This window comes from Sciurus vulgaris, assembly GCF_902686455.1.
Source record: "Sciurus vulgaris genome assembly, chromosome: 3".
NCBI classification, from domain to species: Eukaryota; Metazoa; Chordata; class Mammalia; order Rodentia; family Sciuridae; genus Sciurus; species Sciurus vulgaris.
The window spans coordinates 68,451,818-68,472,093 of NC_136463.1; the positions used below are offsets into that span (position 1 = coordinate 68,451,818).

The following is a 20,276-nucleotide window of genomic DNA, read 5'->3' on the forward strand; positions in this document are numbered from 1 at the left end:
ATATATGGTAAAATTGCAAAATTGGAACATCTGTGGTCTGAATATTATATTACAACTTTCCTATAATGTACCTCATTTAGGATAAGTGTAGCGTGTATTAGGTTAAGGGACCATATATCATAAATAACATTTTTGTTTGAATCTTTGATTTATGAGAAATGTTTGTTAAATTCAGATGTCAATGAAGAACTTCCAGCCAGAAGGAAACGAAATCGTGAAGATGGGGAAAAGACATTTGTTGCACAAATGACAGTATTTGATAAAAACAGGTAACGTTGATGGAAAGTAAGGCTTCCATAATGTTCTGGAAATGTTTACATTTTGAAGCAGAAGTTAATGGTGATATTGTTTCCTTGCCTTTATTTTTTTATTTTTTTATTTTTTTTTTACAAATGGAAGAACAAATATACAAATACTCAATTTTTCTCTTGATCACATAGAATGCAGTAAGCACAGAAAAGGAGCTATTTGAATGACTCAGTTAACAATGTTCATTCAGCAAGTATTTCTGAGTCTCTGCCATACACTGTTCTCGGGCAGAGAAGGCAACAAAATTCCTGCCTTCGTGAGCTTAACTTATAATGTAGGATATTGACCACTCCACAGAAACATCAGTTGGTGTAACTAGGTGGTGAGTGCTTTGAAGAAATATATAAAGAGAATAAGTGATTACTATAAAGCTTCTAGGTGGCTGGGTAAGGTGGTGCATGCCTGTAATCCCAGTGGCTAGTGAGGCCAAGGCAGGAGGATCACAAGTTCAAAGCTGGCCTTAGCAAAAAGTGAGGTGCTAAGCAACTCGGTGAGACCCTGTCCATAAATACAATACAAAATTGGGCTGGGGGTGTTGCTCAGTAGTCAAGTGCCCCTGAGTTCAACCCCAGGTACACCCAGCTCCCCCCCTCCAAAAAAAAAAAAAAACCCTCTAGGTGGAGGTAATATTTGAGACTTGAATGAAATGAACCTGAGGAAATATTAGGGTTTGTGTTTACTAAAGATAAGAAAATTGTATATAATCATTGTGTGGCTCTGTGTGCATTTCGCATAGGGTGGCAAATACGAGGGCATATAATCAGTTTCTGGGAAAAAAACATTGAGCATCAGTAAAAGAAGGTCTAGAAAACAAATGTAGCATTCTTTTTTACACAGAAAGAAAAGGAACTGGGCCATTCTTCCTATTTTACATTTATGTTAAAACTAGATTTAGCATAATGATGCTAGCAGTATGCTTTAAAATAATCATTTGTTAGCCACCAGGTAAAGAAAGGCATAAGACTCTTAATATGACAGCCTTGAGATAAAATGTAATGAGATAGAGCTGGGCATAGTGGTACATGCTTCTAATCCAACTACAAGGGATACTGAGACAGGAGTATCAAAGTTCAAAGCCAGCCTCTGCAACTTAGACACTCTCAAAATATAAAAAGGGTTAGGGAGGTAGCTCAAGAGTATTTTCATAACATGTTTGAGACCTCAGATTCCATCCCCAACACCTCATATTAGAGAATTAGAGAGATTTTGATTAACATCTGAGACTATATCATATAATGTCAATGTTAGTAATAGAAACCATTATAGTGTGTGTATTTTTAAAATAAAAAATTTGAATGTGGATTAAATTTAAATAGAAAACAATAGGAACATAAACATACTAGAAGACAGTGATTATGTCTTCTAGCAGTGAGGACAAGGCTTACTAGGCTTCATTGATATTGATAAAAGTTCTGTTTTTGGCAGTAAGGGAGTCATTGTGTTTTTTTTCTAATTCACATATGTGTTAACATATTCCTTGTATGAAAGGAATATTTCTTTTAATTAAAAAATACCAAGAAGATCCTGGGAGAATGTTCCTCCAATTTTAATTTTGAAAATTACCAAACCTGTAAAAAAGTTGAAAGAATGATTATTTAACACCATACACCCTTGACCTAGATTAATATTTTGCCACAGTTGATTTATTAGTATATTTTATTTTTATGCTGAATCAGGTGAATTATTTTTTACTCCTCATCCTTCACTTACACTTCAACATTTATTTCATAAAAACCAGAGCATTTTCCTGCATAACCACAATACACTTGTCCTGCTTAGGAGAATTAATATATAACCAACACAGTACCAGTCCTCATTTGACCTCAGTAATATCCTTTATGGTTTATGTTGCCCTCCCCCATCCATTCTGTAGGTAATTGTCATTCTGTTCAGTTTCCTTCAATTTGGAATAGTTCTGCAGAATATTTTGCTTGTTTTTGAGATAGGACCTCACAGTGTTGCCCAGGCTGGCCTCAAACTCCTGGGCTCAAGGGATCCTCCTGCCTCACCCTGGCGAGTAGGTGGGTCATAGGCATGTGCTGCAGAATCTGGCTGTGACTTCTTTTTTAATTATAAGCATATAGTTTTTGCAGCATATATATCAGTTTGGACTTGAGTGATTATTTCCTCATGATGAGATTCAAATTAAACACTTTTAAGCAGACATACTAATAATTGGTGATGTGTTCTTTGTGTATTGCATCACAAACAATGTAGTATTAGGTTGGGTCAGTCAGTTAAGATGGTGGTTGCCATTTTTTTCTATTTTAACAGTTTTTTGCTTTTCACTAATTAACATGTAATCTATGTTAATGCATGAACCTGGGCGAAGATCCTTTTACCCCAGTACCCTTTTACCAAACTGTTTAATCTTCCATTGAGGATTCTTAATTTTTACCAATGTGGATTAGTAAAAATTTGTGTGTGTGCACGTGTGCACTCCCTGGGGGTTGAACCCAGGGTTGCTCTACCATTGAGCTATATCTATAACCTTTTATATTTTTATTTGGATAAAATCTTGCTGAATTGCTGAGGGTGTTCTTGAATTTGTGATCCTCCTGCCTCGGCCTCCTAAATTGGTAGAATTACAGGCATGTACCACTGCACCCAGCTGCAAATTCTGGTTTTTATTCAAATAGTTTTAGTTTATTCATGTTGCTAATCCTTCTAATGGCCAGATTATCCCAAATTTAATCAGAAGGAGGCTCTTGTGCCCTTTGGACTTTCCTTTTAGTTTTTCCTTATTTTCTGAAATATTAAGGTATTTGAGGCTTGCCTTTTCCTGCCTCTGCTCTGGATTACCATTTCTTCCACTCTTGATTCTTTTTAGTAAAGGAGTAGTATAGGCCAAGATCTGGGGGTCAGATGTGAAAAATTATATTTGCAGTCTCAGAGAGGTAAGTCTTCTGGAAAGTATAACCAAAATTCAAGAGACATACAGAGAAAGTATGAAATATTGGGCAAAATAAACATAAGAAACTTGAGGGAAAAAACCCAGCCATAACCAAAGTGAAAATAATGACAGCCAATCTGACACATGCATGTAGTCCCAGCCACTGGGGAGGCTGAGGCAGGCAGATCAAAAGTTTGAGATCAGCTTGTGCAACTTAGACCCTGCTCAAAGTAAAAAGGGCTAGGGCTATAACACAGTGGTATAGCACCACTGTGTTCAATCTTCAGCACTGCAAAAATAATAATTAAAAGTAAATTCATAAAAATAAAACTGGCAAGTTGGGGGGAGATTATTTTCAACTCATGATTTATAGAGGTCTCAATCCTCTAAAAAAATTATGCAATTCAAAAAGACCACAGCCCAACAGAAGAATGAGCAAAGGATACAATAAAAAGTTTATTAAAAAAGAATATATGTAGTTCGTAAACAATTAAAAATATAAGACATCTGAATTAAAAGTACACTGAGATGTCATTTTTTCACTTATCAGATTGACAGAGATCAAAAAACTTGATAAAGCACTGTTCATGAGGCTGTGGGGGAAAAGGCCTCCTCATACATTACAGGTAGGAGAGTGCATTGGATTGCAGCTATCAAATGTACAACCATAAAATGAAATATTATGTAGCCATGTAAAAGCATGATGGAAGCACCTTTAAAATATAGAACTATATGACTGTATGACCTATTTAAATGAGTAAATAAAATTAGCTTTTTAAAATAGAAAATTGAATAACTGTTGATGTACTATGGAAGTAGACTAAAATCAAGTAATACATCATAGAGAAAAGGCAAAATTTTTTAGTTTCAAAATTATTTGATGTTAAGAGTCAGACTTTTAGAGATAGGCTACCTGGATTCACTGACTAGATCTACTTACCATGTGTTCTTAAGGCAAGTTACTTAATGTTTCTGTGCCTCAGTGAAAATGGAGTATCAGAACCTAGGTCATAAAGTTGATGGGAAGATTAAATGAACCACGTAAAGTCTTTAGTGCCTGGCACATAGTAAGCACTCAATAAATTTTAGGTATTATCAACTAATAATATTTGTTTTAAGCTGATGAAGAGAAGCCAGATTCTTGCTATGTACAATTAATTATAGAACATGGTAAAAGAATGGTGTTTAAGAGTAGTAGTGGTCACCACTATTTAGAAGTATGGAAAATATATATATATAACACACACATACATAGAACTGTACTGCATGGAGTATAATTATTAATATAATTTGGTTCTTTGAATCAACCAGTATTTCATTTATTCCTTCTTCCGTGAAATATTTATTGAGCATCTATATGTGCCAGGTGCCCTCAGGTTCCTATAATTGTCATATTTGTTATTATAATCATTAATCAGTTTACTGGGCAAGTATAAAGGTAAAGGATTTTAGTACAAATATTTATAGTAGTTAAAAATAACAAGCCTAATTCTTAGTTCCCCTAAGGCAAGTATTATAAGACTGTTGTTATCCTATTTTTAAAAGTATAAAGCCCACACACTTGCTTTATACTTAATGTTTAAAACATGAACGGTCTAGAGACCTTAGCCATATTATATTTTCAATGTGTGGAGATACATCTGTAAACTACAGTAATAAAAGAGTTCTCTAGTTATTTATCTGTTAGTGTAAATCATTAAAATTGCTTTTGTCAGGACTGGAGTGTAGATCTATATTAAAATCCTGTTGGGTACATAAGCTAGTTTATAAATTTAATAAATGCTTTTTAGTGTAAAGATGTAGAATTTGTGTACTTATAGTAATACACAGGTTACTTTAAAGTGTATGTGTTTGTCTAACAGGCGCTTACAGCTTTTAGATGGGGAATATGAAGTAGCCATGCAGGAAATGGAAGAATGTCCAATAAGCAAGAAAAGAGCAACATGGGAGACTATTCTTGATGGGAAGGTATGGACCACTTAGAAGGCTGAGCACGTTATAGTTATGAACTCCCATTTTTGATTGATGTTTTCTTCCCCAAATGCAAATTCATGTTGGAAGTAGAGTACTTTGTTTTAACACTTTAAAGAACACAAGTAAAATGATCTAGTCAGAGTATTTAATGAAAGACATTATTCTTGGAGCCACATTGCCTGATTGAAATTTCCGTTCCTAACTATGTGGCATTTGGCAAATTATTTAATTTGTTTCTCAGTTTTCCTAATTTATAAAATGAGGGATAGAATTGATGTATTAAATAAGATAATTAATAAAATGTTTACCATTGTGCCTGGCATACAATAAGTGCTCAATAAATGTTAACTGATAATTTTAAATCCCATTCCTAGTAACAACATGTGATGACTAATAATAAATTTATCAAGAAATTGCAGAACTTAGATGAAGCATACTTTTAGCTTCTAAGAGTTATAAAAGAATAAATAGGCATACAGCATTTCTTGGATAGACTCAACAAAATGGTAGCAGTGTCATTTATTTCTAAATATATCAGTATACAATCACAAGCAAAATCTCAATTTTTTTTAGCCTAAAAATTAGTTTCAAGTTAATCTTATAGTATATATTACTAACGAAAATTTTGAAAAATTTACTTACCAGTTAGTGGAACATACCATAAAGTTACAAGAACTTAAACTGTATGGTATAATCATGGGAACAGATAATCAGATCACTGAGTAATAGTGCTGAAGTAGTTTCCATACGTTTGAAATTTAGTTTATGATAAAGGTGGTAATATAAAGATAAATTATTAATTGTGGTCCTAGCCATCTGAAAATAAATTTGAATTCCTGAAGGATTGTAACAATAAGTGTAAAAATTAAACCCTCTTGCCTTGGTGTGGTGGTGCACCCCCTGTAATTCCAGTGAACAAGAGGCTGAGGCAGGAGGATTACAAGTTCACAACCAGCCTCAGCAACTTAAGTGAGGCCCTAAGCAACTTATTGAAACCCTGTCTCAAATAAAAAAGGGCTCAGGATGTATCTCAGTGGTTAAGTGCTCCTTGGTTCAATCCATAGTACTTAAAAAATAAATAACAGCATTGTAACTTCAGAAAAATATATAAGCAAATGTTAATATAATCTTGAGATGAAGACCTTAGTAGGAATGATGCAAAGAGAGAATGTATAAAATAAAAAAGCCATTATTAAAAGTAATCATTTTTTATGCAAAAGTCTCAAGTTTAAAACAATTGGTTTTGTTCAGTAGTGGAGTGCTTGCTTAGCATGCTTGAGGTCCTGGGTTCGACCCTCAGCATCCCATCCCTCCTACGACACAGTGGATTGGGTGAAAATACATTAACACAAAATGTTACATTATGAACACATAATATGAAACAATTTATAAATTACAGTGGATTGGGTGAAAATACATTAACACAAAATGTTAACATTATGAACACATAATATGAAACAATTTATAAATTAAGGAGTCGGGGATGTGGTACACTGGTAACTGTATTCTTAGCATGTGCAAGGCCCTGGCTTCAATACCTGGCACCAAAAAATAATGCTAAGAAAAAATAGTAAGTTAAATAAGGAAAAATTGGCAAAGGATAATCAGGGAGTTCTTAAAAGAACAAATACAGGTGGCCAGCAAAGGTCTAAAAAGGTACTCTTGTCTTAGGCTGGGGTCGTAGCACAGTAGTAGTGCTTCCTAGCATGTGTGAGGTACTGGGTTTGGTTCTCAGCACCACATATAATAAAAATAAAGGGCCATTGAACAACTAAAAAAAATAATATATATGTATATATGTGTGTGTGTATATATATATATATATATATAAGATATTCACTCTTTGTATTCAAGGACATGCAGAAAGAAGCAAAGATAATTACTTTTGACTATGAGTTTGACAAAGATGTTATAGAGACATTTTCTAGTGTTACTAGGGGTATGAGGACACATACTGTCATAACACTTTGATGTAAACATGGTGGTATAACTTTAATGGAGGGCAGATCCTGCAATATGCATAAAACTAAAAAAAAATGATCATTACCAAGTCTAGTTCTGCAAATTTGTCACACAAATTTGTAGTTCAGCAGCAGAGTGCTTGCCTAGCACATGTGAGGCACTGGGTTTGATCTTCAGCACCACATAAATATAAATAGAAGTACTTAAAAAATTGATTAGCTGGAAAAATGTATTTAAACTGCTATTAAATAAATGACGTAATTTACTAATCATGGATATTTGGTTTAATGGATAGATTATTCAAAATTTTATTTTAAATTTAAGAAATGTTTTAGTAACTATACTTATATATCTTTTTTGCATTGGAAGTGTTTCTATAAGACGAAGTCCCAGATATAGACTTCCTGCAATCACATCTTTACCTTGTTTTAGCCTTAAAATTCTAGTTTTTTGTTGTGTTGTGATACTGGGAATTGAACTTAGTGCCTTTGCAGCTGAGGTATAGCCCCAGCCCTAAAATTACAGTTTTAAGAGAATTATTTGTAGTAAAAGTAAAGATGTAGAAGAACTTTAAAATGAATGAGAGCCCATTGAGGTTTTTGTCAAAGAGAATAACATGAAAACATTCTATGGCAGTATTTTTTTGGACTTAAGGGTAGTAATTGTCCAGTGAGATTCAGAGAAGTCAAGGAAAATAACTAAGAAAGCTGCTCAGTTTGCACAGTGCCTGAGGAAATGGTCACTTCAGAGCAGAGGAGAGCAAGCTGGCAGTCTTTGGAAATCAGATTTGTTTTGCTTTGTTTTCAGACATTTCGAATCGGTTATCCAAATAATAAATGGAAAGATTTCCATGAAAACTCTGTTTCCAGCTTTTTTTTTTTTTTTTTTTTTTGGTGGTGGTGGTGGTGATGGTGCTAGAGAAAGAGGCCTTGTGCATGCTAACCAAGCACTTTACCAGTGACCTAATTTCCAATCCATGTTTCTAACTTTTGAAAAAATCTTTAAAACTGGCAGTGCTGGATAAATATTTTTACATAACAGTTCAGCTGATAAGTGACTGCCGTATCAGATAGCCTCAGTTCTCTAGTTCTACAATGTCTACTCCATATTTTGTCTAACCATCCCTGTTGACTTCGATTTTTGAGGAAAGTTTATTGATTTAAATCAAATCCACATTGACTCATCAAAATGAATTTTTAATTCCTATAATTTCAGTATATTTTCATGTTTTTTATCTTTCAGAGGCTGCCTCCATTTGAAACATTTTCTCAGGGACCTACATTGCAGTTCACTCTTCGTTGGACAGGAGAAACCAATGATAAATCTACAGCTCCTATAGCCAAGCCACTTGCCACTAGAAATTCAGAGAGTCTCCATCAAGAAAACAAGCCTGGTTCAGTTAAACCTACACAAACTATTGGTAAATGAAGCATTGCTATTAATATAATGGTTTCAGAGTAGGACTTAGCTGTTAGATTTATTTTTATTTTGCTTCATGTAATTATTCTTTTCAAAATACTATTTGGCTTACTAGAATGATTATTAGCTATTGTAAATTAGGATTTTCCTATGCTAATATAAAGTTTTATGTTGAAATACTGATAATGAACCTTATCCAGAACCTTTGTGCTAGATGTGTCTGAGAATTTGAATTTTTCTTTTAATATTTAGAAGCATAATATGAAATGTAATATGTGTGCCACGTATTATTAACATTGCCAACTGGTGTCTGTAGATACCTTCATGGCAGTTTAGAAAAAGTTTTCCAATACATGAATATGCCACAAACTCAGGAGAAAAAAAATGGTTTTCAGATTGGGGTTTAGATTTTTCAGGTTGCCTCTTGGAAGGACATTGGAACTGCTAGGTGCTGAGTCACATGCCTGTAATTCCACCTACTTAGAAGACTAAGCAGGAGGATCACAAGTTGGAGGCCAGCCTGAGCAACTTAGATTGTCTTAAAATAATGGAAACAGGACTGAGGATGTAGCTCAGTTATAGACTATCTTGCCTAGCATGAATGAGATCCTGGGTTTAATCCCCAGTATTACAGTATTTTTCAAAAAGTGTTTTGGAACTATATCTTTAATAACTCATATACAAGTTTTAGAGTATTGTAGAACAGAATTTAAATATTTCAGACTGTTTTCATAATTCTAGGGTTGCTGGAAGTAGTTCATCAAAACCTGGATTGTACCAGATTAAATTTTGTAGTACATTTTTAAGAGGAAAAACATTTTTCAAATGCAGTTAACTCTGTTATATAACTCCTAAGCTACTATATTCTCTCAGGAGCACTGCCCTTCACCTGAGATCATTTTCATGTATGTTTATGTTTAAAGACAGCAGAAGGCTTGAGATGTTTTCTTGACACTGACCAATCACGTCCATTGCTTATGCACAGGTCACTGTAATAAATTAAAGAGATATAAGAAATGGCCCAGGACAAGAAGATTTACCACATAAACCTGTGGTTTGGGCACTTCTCAGAATACTCTTAAGTCAGTGAAAATAGATAAAAGAGTTGCAAAGGAACTGGGGAGAGGGAAAAGTTTATACAAATTGTACATGTGGGATGCTCAGCTGAGTCAAGGAAAATGCTTTTTTCCCATTAAGTAGGAATGAAGTATACCAAAATTGTTAATGAATTATCTTTTGGATCTGGAGTGATTTTAATTCAATCACTTTTTACTTTCTTTCTGATCAAGGAGAATTTAGTAGATATCTGCTCACTAATGGGCTCTGGGAATACAAAGACCAATCAAAAGCAGTTCTTAGGGCTGGGAATAGAGCTCAGTGGTAGAGTAGTTGGCCTAACATGGAGAGGCTCTGGGGTACATCCCCAAAGTGGCACACTATGACGACAACCAAAACTAGACAACACACTCAGACTGCAAAGTGTTAAAACAGTATACTGTAGTATAATTACTCGGGCTTATTTTTAGTATGATTTAGGACATAGAAGGTAGTTTTTCAAAGGAAAATTGAGTCCTGCCAATAAAGACCTTAACATCTGATACTGATTCAGGGATTGTTTCTCTGTAGATAAGAATAGAAATCGTGTTAAATAGAATTCTGGTGAAAACTTTGTTTAATCATTTTGGCCAGATATCATTTTACTTTTTAGAAGCAAATAATTTCATTAAACCAAAGTATATTTTCAGCTGTTAAAGAAACATTGACTACAGATCTACAAACAAGAAAAGAAAAGGATACTTCAAATGACAACAGACAGAAATTAAGAATATTTTATCAGGTAAACATAGCTGCCCCTTTTGTTAAGTAATAATGAAATGCATTTGTTTATACTTTAGAAATAAATCTGTGGGCATGTTTAAATAAAAATCTCTTAATTTGATACTCCTTTTAAATTTTTTAACTATTTTTAGAAAATTGGAAACAAAATATTATGATAAAACTTGTAGACTTAACTGGTTTTTTGTTTTTTGTTAAGTTTCTTTATAATAACAATACAAGACAACAACCGAAGCAAGAGATGATCTACATTGTCCTTGGTGCACTCTGAACTGCCGCAAACTTTATAGTTTACTTAAGCATCTAAACTCTGCCATAGTAGATTTATTTCAATTATGTTGTAAGTAGCTTTTCATTTTCTTTTTTTTTTCAATTTTTCTTAATATATATTAAATATAAGAACCTAGCTCATAAAATTATACGTTGTGTAAAAATAACAAAATATCTGCATTTGATAGATTGCTTTATGCATGAGTTACAGTTAATGATTCAAAGTTTACAGAAACTTGGAACAGTAATTCACATTTGCATAACATAAACTCTCATTATCTTCACACCAATTCTTTGAATTAAGGGGTAATTTCTTTTTTTTTTTTTTTTTACAATACCTTTATTTTTCTGTGGTGCTGACAATTAAATCTAGTGCCTCACACATGTTAGGCAAGTGCTCTGCCACTGAGCTACAACCCCAGCCCAATTTCCTTATTCTTGATGAGAGAAGAATTTGTATAAAGCCAATAAAAGCACAGTTCAAATTTTAACGCATATATTCCCTTTTCCTATAAAAAATCATGATGGGTTTGAACCTAGGGGTACTGTGATACTGTGCTACAATCCCCAGACCTTTTTATATTTTTATTTTGAGGCAGGGTCTTGCTGACTTGCCCAGTGTGTGGCCTTGAACTTGTGATCCTCTTGACCCAACCTCCAATTGTTGGGATTATAGGCATGTACCACTGTACCTGGCATCACATGTTTTTCACTTCAGGTTTTCTGATTTCCTGTTCAGTGACTGGTGTTCCTGGCTAATTTTAGGTTTCAAAAACTTAAGAACCCATAAGGGGCCTGGCATGGTGGTGCACGCCTGTAATCCCAGCTGCTCAGGAGACTGAGGCAGGAGAATCTAGAGTTCAAAGCCAGCCCTCAGCAGTAAGCAAAAGCAAGGTGCTAAGCAACTCAGTGAGTCTGTCTCTAAATAAAATACAAAGAAGGGCTGAGGATGTGGCTCAGTGGCTGAATGCCCCTAAGTTAAATCCCCTGTACCCCAACCAAAAAAAAAAACATAAGGATATGGAGATGCGACTCAGTAGTAGAGTGTTTGCCCAGCATGCAGAAGACCCTGGGTTTTGATCTCCAGCACAACAAAATAAACAACCCACAAATACTTTTAATTAATTAAATTGGAGGGATTTATTTATTTAAACCCAGGGCCTTGTGAGCTAAAGCATTCTACCAACTGAGCTATATCTCAGCCCTAATTTTTTTTTTTTTTTTTTTTTTTTTTTGTGGTGCTGGGGAATTGAACCCAGGGCCTTGTGCTTGCAAGGCAAGTCCAACCCTATTTTTAATTTTTTGATACCAGGGATTTAACTCGGGGGCATTCAGCCACTGAGCCATATCCTCAGCCCTTTTTTGCATTTTTTTTAGAGACAGGGTCTCACTAAGTTGCTTAGTGCCTCACTTTTACTGAGGGCTGGCTTTGAACTCACCATTCTGCCTCAGCCTGCCTGAGCTGCAGGGATTATAGATATGTGCCAATTGCACTGGGCTGTGGAATAGGTATTATAGAGTAGCATAATTAATTAGTTTCTTTTCCTAAACACCCTGCTATTTTTGTTACAGTATCATCCAAAAGGTGCTAGGATAGATGTTTCTATCAATGAGTGTATGATGGCTCCTATGCAGGAAATCCTCAAGATATTCATCGCCAACCAGGATTTGCTTTTAGCCGCAATGGACCAGTAAAGAGAACACCTATCACACACATTCTTGTTTGCAGGTAGGTATAAAGGTTGTACACAAAATCTTATTCTCTGGCTTTTGCTGGGGATGTTAGAGTAAAAGGGAGCCAACCACACTTGCTGTTCTAGAAATTATTATTTTCAGTGTAAGTTTTTGGGGTGACATACTGCTTTATATCCTCACAAGATCCTCTTTTCTGCAGGTGTTTTTTTTTCATTTTGTTCTTCCAACTTGTTCCCTAAATTTTTACTGTTATATTTCTACTGCTATACTGATTGGTAGGATTAAAGAATTTCTGATTAAAGAATTTCCCAGTGAAAGTTTCTAGATAGGAACTGACAAGAAAGGGATATACTGTATTTGGGTTGTACGACATATAAACAATTCTATCCCTGTCACTTACTATTGCACATCATATCTGGTTATATACCATCCAAAATCTTTCCATTAGGGTTTTAGTCAGCAGTGGTGTATTTACAGCAGCAGATTTGACTGCTGAGGTGAAAATTTTATCTCTGTAAAATGCAAAAAACAAAAAATTTTGTATAGTTTTCTATGTGTGTGTAAGCCAATGTTAACCGTTTTCCACTTTGTAAATATACACAATTTTGGTAAGTAAAATTTTTATGTTATTTCTATCTTAATGTGCCTTATGTAGCACATTGTTCCTTTTTCTCCCTTTTAACTGTTTCACTTTTTCTACAAGATGTTTTTCATAGTTTTATCTTTAAAACTTTGATGCTTAAATTGATAAATAATAGGCCCACTTCACAGTATGTATAGAACGAAAATAATTTGGGACAAGAATTGCCTCAACTACTTTAAAAATTTTTTTTATTTAAAAAAATTCTTATTTTAGTCGTAGGTGGACACAATACGTTTATTTTTATGTGGTGCTGAGGATCAAACCTAGGTCCTTATGTGTGCTAGGCGAGCATGCTACCACTGAGCCACAATGCAGTCCAACTACTTTTTTATTTATTTATTTATTTATTTATTTATTTATTTATTTTTACTTGTCGATGGACTATTATTTATTTACATTCCATGCTGAGAATCAGTACCTCACACATGCCAGACAGGTGCTCAACCACTGAGCTACAATCCCAGCCCCTCAACTACTTTTGTTGTGTGGTTAGTTTTATAAAATGTAAATAAAATGTAAATTATTGCAGATTTCAAGTCATGCTCATGTAGTTAGGTGATGTAGATGTAAATGTGTAGTCTGTCAGTATTTATTTCTTTTTGTTTAGGCCAAAACGAACAAAAGCAAGCATGTCTGAATTTCTTGAATCTGAAGATGGAGAAGTGGAACAGCAACGAACATACAGTAGTGGCCACAATCGTCTGTATTTTCACAGTGATACCTGCTTACCTCTCCGTCCACAAGAAATGGAAGTAGACAGTGAAGATGAAAAAGATCCCGAATGGCTAAGAGAAAAAACCATTACAGTAATTATTATCATTTTCATCACCATCATTACTAGCAATGATCTTAGAATTTTATGATTAAATGTGATTTGTTTGACAGGAGAATCTCAAGTTCAAAGCCAGTCTTAGCAATTTAGCAAGGCCCTAGGCCTTGTCTCAAAATAAAAAGGGCTGAGGATGTGGCTCAGTGGTTAAGTGCCCCTGGGTTCAATTCCCAGTACCAAAAAAAGGGAATTTTATTTGAAAACATGTAATACGAACTAGACTTTTGACTTTCAATGAGGAAACTTTTTTGATTTTTAGTTAAGGAAACCAGGAATGCCTATTTTCATGAATTGTATCACTTAAAAAGTTTTGCCAAGTTAATTTTTAAAAATATATTTTCTTCATGTCAATTTGTATTGGGTATTTTTATTTCTACATGTATAGGCAACTCATAACTTTAGAATTATTAAATAGAACTTGATTTCAAGGAGTGTTAATGCTTTGCTGTTTTCAATTCCAAAACTATTTTTGACATTCTCAAAAATTTTTTGGAAATACTAATTATGTTCTGCATTTAATAGATTTTTTTTCTATTTTAATAGATTATTTTTTTCTTTTTGTTATTGTTTTAGCAAATTGAAGAATTTTCTGATGTTAATGAAGGAGAGAAAGAAGTGATGAAACTATGGAATCTCCATGTCATGAAACATGGGTAGAGTATTTCTAAATTAATTCATTGCATTGTTTATTTGTTCCTTTTTCTGCATCACATTCTATAAATCTACCTATTGCGGTCTTATTTAATTTAAAATTTCACTAAATTAGATAGTGTGTCCTGAAATATTTGCATTGAGAAAAATGAGAATATTCATAGAATTCATAAGAGAAAGCATTGACTTCTAGCTCCTATAGCAGGGTTTTAAAGGGACTTGGGTTTCTTCCTTTCTGTATTTTATATTTGTATATAAATACACAAACACATACTCACACATATTTCATATGCTGAGACTTGAACCCAGTGCCTCACATTTTAGGCAAGTGCTCTAACACTGAGTTACATCCCTAGCCCCATATTTATATTTTTAAAAAACCAACTTTAATGTCAGATTGAATTTATGTTTTCACACAAGCAACAATGTAGAGGCAGAATAATTCTTCAAAGGTTATTAGATAATTACAGTTCATTCTTTTTTTTAATGTTTTTTTGTTCTGATGACTAGGCTTGTCTTAAGTGTGATCCTCCCACTTCAGTTTCCCAGGTAGCTAGGACTATATAGGTGAACTCCATTGTGCCTGCTTTTTTGTTTTTTGTTTTCTTCCTTCTTATATTATCAAGGAATTAAAATATAACATAACATAACACATCCCCCTACCTTTTTTTTAAGCAGCACTTATGCATGCTAGTCATGTGCTCTATCCCTGAACTGTGATCCCTGCCCTTTTTATTTTTCCTTTTGAGATGGGGTTTTACCATGTTGCTGAAGATGTCTTTGACTTGTGATCCTCCTGCCTCAGCCTTCTGAGTTGCTGGGATTGCAGATGCATGTCACTAAGTCTGGCTTAAATTTTGAGACAGTCTTATTAAGTTGCCAAGGCTTAACTTGAACTTGGATCTTTCTGCCTTAATTTCCAGAGTTGTTAGGATTACTGATGTGCACCACCACACTCAGCATTACTAAAGTTTTTAAAAATTGCTTATTATTGAGACGGAATTGGATATGTGGCTTTTCTGGGCTGCTCATTTGTTACCATTTTTTAGAGATCAAGGTAGATGCACTTATTTCTCATGCCCTTGTGGTTAAAAGTAGGTTTCCCATTTATTGCCCTTACCCCCCAAAAAATCTGTTTTCCCTTTGTGAACTGTTAATATCATTACCAGTTATTTTTTTCTGCTCTATTCTTCTTATTAGATACTCATAATTTCTTTGTTTTATAGCACAAACATCCAAAGTTTTCCACTTAAAATAAATGTACCATTTTACCCTTGGGGATTGAAGCGGAGTTGATACTAAATTCTAGTCCAGAAATCTGGGTGCATGATCAATGATAGCCTGTTTTTGAACTGTCTTTGAGCTACCAATAGTCTTTATGTTTTTAGTGGATGCAGAAAAGGGAAAAAAGAGACAGATCACATGTCCTTGCAAAGCCTAAAGTGCATGGTGTTTGACTTTTTATACATGAGTTTGCCTGGTCCTTGTTCTAGTCTTAAAAATCAATTAGGAGTAAAGTATGTGTATAGAAGGTTTTGTTAAATATGTTTCTCTCCTTTTGCCCTAATATGCCAGTTTACAAGATATAATTTAGGCTGTGGAAGTTCAATGGTAAAGCATTTGTCTAGCATGCTTAAGGTTCTGGGTACAGTACCCAGCACCACAACAAATACTAAATAAATAGATAAAATTTTAGTCAAGTTACTTGTAGTTCCCTTTCAATTCCTCCATCCAAATCTATTACTGTAGCAACTATTTGGGTTCCTTTTAAAGTGAAAGGTATTTAGGCAAACTACATTGATTTTTTTTTTTTTTTTTTTTTTTTTTTTTTTTTAATTCCACAGATAACTTATGGATGCCATGTTGGATTCTTAGTGTTTAGTGGGTAAACTGAGCAGCTATTCTTTTTGGTTTCAATTTATTTCTTTCAGATTTTATTCATTGTATGTGCACTTTGCTTCCATGTATACAGGCACCCTTCCCATCACTTCTGTGACAACTTCAATGTTTTTTTAAGTTTATTAGGAACTGAAGAGAGTAAGAAGCACTGCTTCTGTAATAGTTGTGAAGATCAAGGAAGGAAATAAAGGAAATTGTTAGTATGTATAGAGTGAAAGACTTGGTAACTTAAAATAGTGTGAAAACAGGCAGTGGTGCTGGCAAAAGAAAATATGCTGTTTGACCTGGAATTGTAACTCAGACGTAGAGCCTAGCACATCTGTGAGGCACAGGTTCGATCCTCAGCACCACATGAAAATAAATAAATAAAATAAAGGTCTTGTGTCAATCTACAACTAAAACAAATATTAAAAAGAAAATATGCAGAGCTGGGATTGTGGTTTATTGGTAGAGCACACTGAGTTTGATCCTCAGTACCATATAAAATTAATAAAATAAAGGTGTGTCCATTCTAAACTAGAAAAAGAAAATATGGGCTGGAGTTGTAGCTCAGTGGTAGAGCGCTTGCCTGGCATGCACATATGAGGCACTGGGTTCGATTCTCAGCACTACGTTTAAGTAAATAAATAAAAATAAAGGTCCAACAATAACAAAATTTTAAAAAAAGAAAATACATTAACACTTTAATGTAAGTAATTTCATTAAAAAGGGAATTGAGGGGCTGGGGAGATAGCTCAGTTGGTAGAGTGCTTGCCTTGTAAGCATAAGGCCCTGGGATCGATCCCCAGCACCCCAAAAAAAAAAAAAAAAAAAAAGGGAATTGAGTTTTCTAGTGGCACCTGTTACATTGTGATTAGGTGAACACTCAAGAGTCTAAAGAGACTTAATCTAAAATTTCTAAAATGATTAGCTTATTCAGCCAATTGAATCTCAGTTTTACTATGATCTTATTACTTGTTAAGACATCATTTTTTGGACCAGGTACAGTGCCACACACATGTAATCCCAGTTGTTGAGGAGAGTGAGGCAGGAGGATTGCAAGTTCAAGGCCAGTCTGGGCAACTTAGCAAGACCCTGCTCTAAAAAATACAAAGGGCTGGGATATAGTGCAGTGTAGAGCACCCTGAGTTTGATCTGAGTTTGATTTTGTTTTTACTGCCAGAAACAAAATAAACATCATTTACTGGATTCAAATATATTCTTGACTCTTCTGTAATGGTTATCACAATTGCATTTAATAGAAATGCTTTATATCACTATTAATGTTTTGTTTTTATTAAATAGGTTTATTGCTGACAATCAAATGAATCATGCCTGTATGCTGTTTGTAGAAAATTATGGACAGAAAATAATTAAGAAGAATTTATGTCGAAACTTCATGCTTCATCTAGTCAGCATGCATGACTTTAATCTTATTAGCATAATGTCAATAGATAAAGCTGTTACGAAGCTCCGTGAAATGCAGCAAAAATTAGAAAAAGGAGAATCTGCTTCCCCTTCAAATGAAGAAATAACTGAGGAACAAAATGGAACAGCAAATGGATTTAGTGAAATTAACTCAAAAGAGAAAGCTTTGGAAACAGATGGTGTCTCAGGGGTTTCAAAACAGAGTAAAAAACAAAAACTCTGAAAAGACCTAACCCCATGTTATGGACATACACTGAAATTGCATTCTAGGGAATTCAGCCTCTAAGAAGAGTTGTTTTTGTTTTTAAATCAGAGGTTCCAAACAGGCACTGTTAGATGAAGTAAATGATTTCAACAAGGATATTTGTATCAGGGTTCTATTTCACTTGATTATGCAGCATTACATGTATATCAGTTTTTTGATGTCATTAAAACCTTTTCTAGTTTGAGCATGAAAAGCAATATTTCAGAGAAAGTACTTTTAACTGCAACAATTGTCTTATGAAATACATTGAATTAATCTAGAAATTATTTCATATTTAAATTATAATGCTTTTTGCATTTGTGACTAGCTGGTTTTCTACTTTGTAATTGTGAAACATTTTCTTGGGGAGGGAAAATTGGAATGTGGTTCTCTTTTTTAGAAATTGAAGATTTTTGTGAAATTGTTGCATTACTACTTGCAATCAAACCTTGATCCTTGATTTTGAAATCATCAATTTGGAATGAAAAATTACAGTGCAAGATATTTTACATAAGTTCCTTCTACAATTTTAAGGTAGCACTTCTTCATCTTATGCCTGTTTGAGAAGATGTTGATTTTTCACATTGTTAACAGTGAAATGTCATGTCAGTTTATAAGGGTTACTGACCATTTGTTTTCATGTGGATAAATTTAGTGCATTGTTCACCCATGTATTTTTCAAACTTGAACATTTTCTTTTGGTTTTCTTTTTCAATTAGGTAATCACATGGAAAATTCAGCTGTATGCATCTTTTCATTAGGACAATAATCCAAGGGAAGAATTAGTTGAGATTTTTAAGATGCCACTTTCGGGGAGGGGAAGTGTTCTATAAAAATGAAGCGGAAAATGTTACACTTTTGTTGTTGTTTTCATTGCAAGGATGTCTTTGTAATGTATTTCATGATTAGAATATCCAATACAGATAAGCTGACTTGAATTGTTTTTGAGCAATTTTGCCCTGTGTTATGTGTTTTACGCACATATTTGCAGTTGGATTTTCTCCAACAGAAAGGTTTCACTACTGGCACATTAATAAGCACCAATAGGTTTTTATTCCAACTCCAAGCACTGTGGTTGAGTAACATCACCTCAATTTTTTATTATCCTTTAAAGATACTGCATTTTCATACTCTTTTATTTATAAAGGATCAATGCTGCTGTAAATACAGGTATTTTTAATTTTTTAATTTCATTCCATCACCATCAGATGCAGTTCCCTATTTTGTTTATTGAAGGGATATATAAGCTTTCTAATGGTGTCTTCAGAAATTTATAAAATGTAAATACTGATTTGATTGGTCTTTAAGATGTGTTTAACTGTGAGGCTATTTAACTAATAGTGTGGATATGATTTGTCATCCAGTATTAAGTTCTTAGTCATTGATTTTTGTGTTCAAGAAATAGGAAAGAGGGAAACTGCAGCTTTCATTACAGACTCCTTGATTTGTAAGCTCTCCAAATGAGGAGTTCCCGTAAACTCTCATTTTGCCTCTGAGTAGTGGATTTTGAGCATTTCTCTCGGGCTTTAATTTGCTAAAGCTGTGCACATATGTTAAAAAAAAAAAAAAAAAAAATAGATTATTTTAGGGGAGATGTAGGTGTAGAATTATTGCTTATGTCATTTCTTAAGCAGTTATGCTCTTAATGCTAAAAAGAAGGCTAGCATTGTTTGCACAAAAAGTTGGTGATTCCCTCCCCCAAATAGTAATGAAATTACTTCTGTTGAGTAACTTTTTATGTCATCTTATAATAAAAGCTGAAAAACCCTTTGTTTCTATTTATAAAAGAAAAAAAATGCTTTTCTATATGTACCCTTGATAACAGATTTTGAAGAAATCATGTAAGATGATAAAGCATTTGAATGGTACAGTAGATGTAAAAAAAATTCAGTTTAAAAGAACATTTGTTTTTACATTAAATGTTTATTTGAAATGATTTTACATAAAGTTCAATAATATAAAAGCTGTATTTCTGCTTTTTTTGTCATTGTTGTTATTATGCATTGTTAATGCGTGCATTAAAATTTTGTCTTAGAAAATGTTCCCTACCCCCAGTGATGACTCAGAGGTAATAAGAAATTAAGAAAACTAACGTGAAATCATGCTTTCATCACTTATGTGTGTTATGTCATTTATGATGATATATATTTTTAGATTTATTGTTCAGAGTAATACCAATATTAGCCAAACAGCTATCCAGCTTTAGTTGTGAATTTTTTCATTTTCAGAAAGTTCATTGGGTAGG

General features: G+C 33.8%; 1 protein-coding gene across 1 annotated transcript in view; it reads left to right on the forward strand.

Annotated features, from left to right (window-relative positions):
- The window catches only part of SUZ12 (SUZ12 polycomb repressive complex 2 subunit), a 43,568-nt gene extending 23,292 nt beyond the window's left edge, over positions 1 to 20,276 (forward strand). Inside the window, 13 exon segments of the mRNA XM_079130458.1 lie at positions 176 to 269; positions 5,065 to 5,170; positions 8,381 to 8,558; positions 10,303 to 10,394; positions 10,593 to 10,617; positions 10,620 to 10,694; positions 10,697 to 10,717; positions 10,720 to 10,733; positions 12,236 to 12,278; positions 12,281 to 12,392; positions 13,609 to 13,807; positions 14,404 to 14,483; positions 17,665 to 20,276. Of these exon segments, the coding sequence (XP_078986584.1) occupies positions 176 to 269; positions 5,065 to 5,170; positions 8,381 to 8,558; positions 10,303 to 10,394; positions 10,593 to 10,617; positions 10,620 to 10,694; positions 10,697 to 10,717; positions 10,720 to 10,733; positions 12,236 to 12,278; positions 12,281 to 12,392; positions 13,609 to 13,807; positions 14,404 to 14,483; positions 17,665 to 18,010 (1,385 nt within the window). The 3' untranslated portion in view covers positions 18,011 to 20,276.